The sequence below is a fragment of the Callorhinchus milii genome, unplaced genomic scaffold, assembly GCF_018977255.1.
Source record: "Callorhinchus milii isolate IMCB2004 unplaced genomic scaffold, IMCB_Cmil_1.0 Scaffold29, whole genome shotgun sequence".
NCBI classification, from domain to species: Eukaryota; Metazoa; Chordata; class Chondrichthyes; order Chimaeriformes; family Callorhinchidae; genus Callorhinchus; species Callorhinchus milii.
The window spans coordinates 3,484,811-3,490,712 of NW_024704770.1; the positions used below are offsets into that span (position 1 = coordinate 3,484,811).

At 52.0% G+C, this 5,902-nt stretch overlaps 1 protein-coding gene across 1 annotated transcript; it reads left to right on the top strand.

Annotated features, from left to right (window-relative positions):
* The first annotated feature begins 471 nt into the window (after positions 1-471).
* On the top strand, positions 472-5,569 carry LOC103172584 (uncharacterized protein MISP3). Its single transcript, XM_007885330.2, has 4 exons — positions 472-1,170; positions 1,285-1,433; positions 4,027-4,121; positions 5,143-5,569. Exons 1-4 carry the CDS (start codon positions 623-625, stop codon positions 5,212-5,214), a joined length of 864 nt encoding a protein of 287 aa, XP_007883521.2. The 5' UTR covers positions 472-622; the 3' UTR covers positions 5,215-5,569.
* Positions 5,570-5,902: the final 333 nt, after the last annotated feature.

Consider the following 5,902-nt stretch of genomic DNA (forward strand, 5'->3'; position numbering starts at 1 on the left):
ATCTTTTCGGGGGGTGGGGTGGGGGGGGGGTGGGGTCAGGGAATTGTTGCCCCCGGAAAAGTGATCCGCCAATCGACTCAGGATAAATAATGATAATAATCCCGGCATTTGATCCAGCGCCGCCTCGTCAGGCCTTCGAGACGTCTCAAAGCGCTTCACGGGGATACGCTGTAAAGTGAATTGACTGTGTGTTTTGTGGGCGAAACAACTGGAAACGAGCAGAGGCGTGTGCGTGCGTGTGTGTGTGCGTGCGTGTGTGCGTGGAGTAAGGAAAGTTGCCTAAGGTTTCGCCCAGACCCGACCTGCCCTGCCCTGCCCGGGAATCGAACCCGGGTCCTCTCGCTCGCGCGCGCGCTGTAGGTGAGCTACAGGGACTCCCCAATGCTGAGCTCGCCTGACGTGGTGACAAGCCACTGGCTTCGACCCAAGTAATTACACTGCAGGGCGTCAACAAGCCAGCAAGTGAAAGAGGATATTTAAAGTGTCAAAGGCAGACTGGGAGGAGAGTTCAGTTCAGTCAAACTCCGCCACAGAGGGACGAGGGGGAGAGCTCGTGAGCGAGAGAGAGAAGAGAGAGAGGGACGGGAGGAGAGGGAAAGGGAGAAAGCCCCACATTGCCCAGATGGAGTCGCACTCAGAACCGGGCAGCGACTCGGGGGTCTCCATCGTTTCCCCCCCACCCAGCGAGCCCGAAGTCTCTGCCCAGCCGAGCAAGGAGACGCCCATCGAGAGGGAGATCCGAGAAGCGGCCGAGAGGGAGCAGAATTTCCGTAGGTCCAGGGGGCTGGAGACGGGCGTGGAATGCCAGGAGCTGGTGGAGATCACCATGAAGTCCGTGCTCCTCCAGCCTCTCCCGGCCCCCAAGGCCAAGGAGAGGGGGCAGAGGGCTGGCTCGCAGATGCAGAGAGAGATCCGCTTGGAGAGCAAGAGGGAACAGGACCTGGTGAGTCTGGGGATGGTCAGCGGCAAGTACGACAGGGGAGAGAGCAGGGAGCTGGAGGAGAAGAGGAGGGTGTTTGAGAGCACGCTCCCAGGGCTGATCAAAGCCAAGGCCAACGCCAAAAACCCTGTGTACAACGGAGCTACAGACCAGACCGTGATCATCATGGAGTCCAGCAATTTCTTCCGACCTACCAGCCACCTCCACCACCTGCCCAACGCCCAAGCCAGGTCAGAGGAACTTCTCACTGAACCGGGGGTGTTCAGGGGGCCAGGAAAATATCCCGACGCCCCCAATCCCAACTCCCTCTCCCCAGCTAAGAACCCCTTCTTCCCGCTCCGCAGGAATTCACACTCGGTGCTGGAAGAAGAAATCCGTCTGGCTCAGGAGAGGGAGCGAGCCCTCAGGAAGCAAAGATACAGCATTTATGGCAGTCAGTTGGCGTCAGCTAAGGAGTTTATACCCTCCTGGACTCAGTGTGTCAACGGGACAGGTAAATTATTTTGATAATAATAGTAATAATAATAATCCTCGCCTTTGATACTGCGCCTTATCACATCTCCGAGGCGTCCCAAAGCGCTTCGCGGGAACACGCTGTAAAGTGGAGTGACTTGCGAGTCCTGTGGGCGAAACGCAGCAGTCGGTTGAGCGCAGCGGGTGTCCCACAAACCGGTCGGGCCACGCTCACAGAGAGGAGATGGTTAAGGGGAGGCGACTTAACTCACGCGGAGACCTGCAGCGTAGAGGTCAGAGCCCTCGCCTCGCAAGCCAGAGGATCCGGGTTCGATTCCCGGGCGGGTCGGTTCGGGTCGAAACCTTAGGCAAGTTTCCTTGCTCCCCCCCCCCCACCCTCCGCACACAGACACACGCCTCTGTTTGCCTAGCAGCAGTAAGTAGGAACCCGGTTGTTAATTGATTCGCGGATTGCTTTTCGGTGGGGGGGTGGCGGGTGAGTTGGGATTTAACGCCTCGTCTCGAAGGGAGATGTCTCTGGAGTGAAATCTGCGAGCGTCAGGGGGAGAGAGGGTCTGAGCTGAACAAACGGCCTGCGGGGTCTGAAGTGCGTGCGGGTTTTGCAGATTGGCTTGGATTTATCTTATCGGATCGAGTGTGAACAAACATCTCAGCCCGGCCTTCTTAGGGGCACTTTGACCCTGTCCAATTTGTTATATTGCAGAGAGAAAGTCCTGATCTTGTGATCTCTCTCTCTCCCTCCCCCCCCCCTCTCCGGGCCATTTGTGAGGATTTAATAATAATTATAATCCTCGCATTCGATACGGCGCCTCATCCCGCCGTCGAGGCATCTCAAAGCTACCCTGTAAAGTATAGTGACTGAGCGCTTTGGGAGCCAATTGCGCACAGCGACGTCCCGCAACCGGTCGTGGATTGAGTGGACCGCATCATTATTATTATTGTTATTATTTTTTTGGAAGGGTTTATTATCCCCGTAAAAAGCAATCCACCAGTCGACTAACAGCCAGGTTCCTATTTACTGCTACTTCCTATTTAGGGCGCTCGCCTCGCAAGCGAGAGGACCCGGGTTCGATTCCCGGCAGGGCGAAACCTGAGGCAAGTTTCCTTACTTCACACACTGTTTACCAGCAGTAAGTCGGAACCCGGTTGGCTGTTGATCGGGGGTAACAATCCCTTCTAAAATAATAATAATAATAATAAATTGGTCACTTCAATCCACGACCGTTTGTGCGACGCTGCTGTGCGCAAATTGGCGTTTCCGCCCACAGAACGTGCAGTCACTACACTTTGCAGCGTATCCTGTGAAGCGCTTTGAGACGCCTCGAAGACGCGATTAAGGCACTGGGTCAGATGCCAGGATTATCATCGCGCTTGCTCGCTCGCTGGCTCTTTCTCAAACAGATTCCATGGTGGATTAAACAGTGCCAGACACTGTTCTGTAACTCCCTCACCGTTTGCTGTTAAATTGTAACCTGAAGCCTCACATTTGCGCTGCGGTCCGTGAGACCCGGACTGGCCCTGACACTGAGATCTGCTGACGGCGCAACTGCAGTTCAGTCTTATCCTGAATCGTAATATTCCTACTTCCTGAGATTTGTTACACTCACTCCCTCACTCACCTTCGAACTTAATCTCTTCCACTTCCTGCACTGTAAACAAATGGAAATTAACGAGTTGGTTGACTAATTTAATAGTTAATTAACCCATTTCATTTCCTGCCCCCGAGCCAAGGTTAATGCAAACATTTATGCTTGGGATCAGAATGCCGGCATCTGGTTACAAGATACACTTGGCGGCCCTTTTCGACCGCGCCTTTGGTCATCTTCCCCCCCATCACCCTCCCCCGGCTCGGCCCCGGGATCCGTTACTGTGAAGCGCTCTGAGACGCCGTCCGGCGTGGAGGGCGCGATATAAATCCAAGTTGTTGTTGTTGTTGTATGAACCTGTGAAGATGCGCTGTGAGATCATAAAATCATAGAATTACACAGCACAGAAAGAGGCCATTCGGCCCATCGTGTCTGCGCTGGTTCTTTGAAAAGAGCTTCCCAATTCAACCCCACTCCCCCCGCGCTCTCCGCACAGCCCTGCAAACTTGTCCTCCCCAAATAATTATCTACGTCTCTCTTAGAAGTCGTTACCAAAAGGCTATTTCTCTTTCTCGCTCCCTCCCTCCTTCTGTATCTTTTCTTATTTCTCTCTTCTTTCTGTCTCTCTCTCTCTCTCTCTCTCCTCTCTATTTTTATGTATGTGTGGGGGATTGTGTGTGTGTGTGTGTGGGGAGGGGGGGGGTTTGGTGTATGAGTGTGTGTGTATGGTGTGTGTGCGTCGATGCGGTTTCTATCGTGTCCTGAAACAAGCAACCGTTGTGTGTGTAACACTCCTAATAATAATCCCTCCAAAAAAACAAACAATAATAAATTGGTCATTTTCAATCTACGACTGTTTGTGGGACATTGCTGTGCGCAATTGGCTGCCGCGTTCGCCCACAAATATACAGTCAATTCACTTTACAGTGTGTTCTGTGAAGCGCTTTGGGACGTCCTCCCGACGTGAAAAGCGCTATATCAAATGCAAGGATTATTATTATTATTATTATTATTATTCCTCTACAGAGAAGCCAAACCTGGGGAAGCTGCAGATCTCCTGGCCTCCAACTCAACCCAACCTGGACATGAACAGGAAAACCCACAGCAACAGACCCCAAAAGGTACAGAGGCTCCGCGCTCCCGGTATCTCACAGTGCTTCACTCTCTCTCAATGGCCAAGCGGTGTGGGTTTAGCTGGTTAGACTCCAGCAGTTACCCCCAACACACACTCTGAGCACCGCCCCCCCCCCCACCACCCACCACCACCACCACCACCACCACCAGGCCTTGGCTCTTGCCAACCTGCTGAGCGGAGGGACTGGACGGGTCGATTTGACATCAGCTCCACGTCCCCCACCCGGCACTGACCCCACCATCGGCGGTCAGGCTTTCGGCCTCTCCGCCCTCACGCCCTTTGGAACTCCATCCCGCAGCCCCTCCCGCCCAGGCTCTCCCTCCCTTGCCTCCGTCAAGGTCCGTCTCAAGACCCTCCTGTGTGCAATTGGCTGCCGCGTTTCGCCCACAAAATACACAGACAATTCACCTTTCAGTGTATCCCCGTGAAGCGATTTTTGAGACGCCTCAAAGTCGTGATAAAGCGCGATATCAAATGCGAGGATTATTATTATTATCATCATCACTAATTCCAGTCTCTACCAATTAATTGTACGTATTGTACCTCGCCCGGTGGACACAACCAAAGTGTTGCCTTCAAGTCCGTCCTTGTCTACCGCGCTTTAATGGCCTGCAGTCTGCAGCCATCAGCTGAATTAATGACCCGTTTTATTGCTGTTGTATTTTAATGAGTGGAAGATTCACATTTAGGACTTTGAGCTCACAGTCCAAGGAACATAGGAGGAACAGGAGGAGGCCATTCAGCCCCTCGAGCTCTTTCCGCCATTCTATAAAATCGTAGCTGATGTGTACCTCAACTCCAATTACCCGCCTTTGCCCCATATCCCTTCTGTATGTGTGTACGTGTGTATGTGTCTGTGCGCTGCGTTTCGCCCACAAAATACACAGTCACTATATTTACATATAGAGCGTGAGGCACTTTGAAACGCCTCAACGACGTGATAAGGCGCTGTATCAAATGCAAGGATTATTATTCTGATCATCAACCCTGTGCTTGTTTTTCCACAGACACACGGACAAACAAATTCCTTACTCCAGCGTTGGGAAGCGGGAATTCTCGGCAATTGTCAGGACGAATGAGGGAATAACCCTCATCGTGGGTTCAGAGTTCCTGAAAAGACTTGCACATCCCCCTACCTACCCAGCATTAATCGCTCGAGCTAACCCCTCTCTCATTCTCTCTCTCTCTCTCTCTCTCTCTCTCTGCCTGTCCACGTGCGGAGAGACTGCGATTAATTGCGAACGGTAACTTTTTAAATAGTGTGACGTGTTTTGTAAGTGTTTCCCGAATCAGCTCTTGAACAAAATTAAATTATTTTTTATTTATATATAGACTGCAGCGGCTACGACAGATGCACGTGGATGTTAATTTCTGCTTGTGCATGTCAGGGCTCGATTATCCATAATAAAATACTGACATCCAGTTCATACCCAACTGTTTGTGGCTCCATTTTCGTCTGTTAGTTTCATTTGTAGGCAGTCGCTGACAAGACACACAGTCACTACACCCGACAGTAAATCCTGGGAAGCGCTTTTTAACTCCCCCGCTCCACCCCAATGCATAAGGCGGTGTATCAAAACGCAATGATTATTGTTGATTATTAATTATTATTCTTGATTCGCGGTTTTTACAGTAAAACGCGGCATCTGCACTTTGGTGTCGCACAGCTCAGTGGTTGGGAGCCCTCGGCTCGCGAGCGAGAGGACCCGGGTTCGATTCCCGGGTGAAACCTTGGGCAAGTTTCCTTACTCCACACACACACACACA

Bases quoted from the DNA above. Each gene is read 5' to 3' on its own strand.
- LOC103172584 (XM_007885330.2), top strand. From the start codon at position 623: ATGGAGTCGCACTCAGAACCGGGCAGCGACTCGGGGGTCTCCATCGTT. The intron at 1,171-1,284 runs GTCAGAGGAACT...CCCGCTCCGCAG, and splicing joins CTGCCCAACGCCCAAGCCAG to GAATTCACACTCGGTGCTGG. The intron at 1,434-4,026 runs GTAAATTATTTT...ATTCCTCTACAG, and splicing joins TCAGTGTGTCAACGGGACAG to AGAAGCCAAACCTGGGGAAG.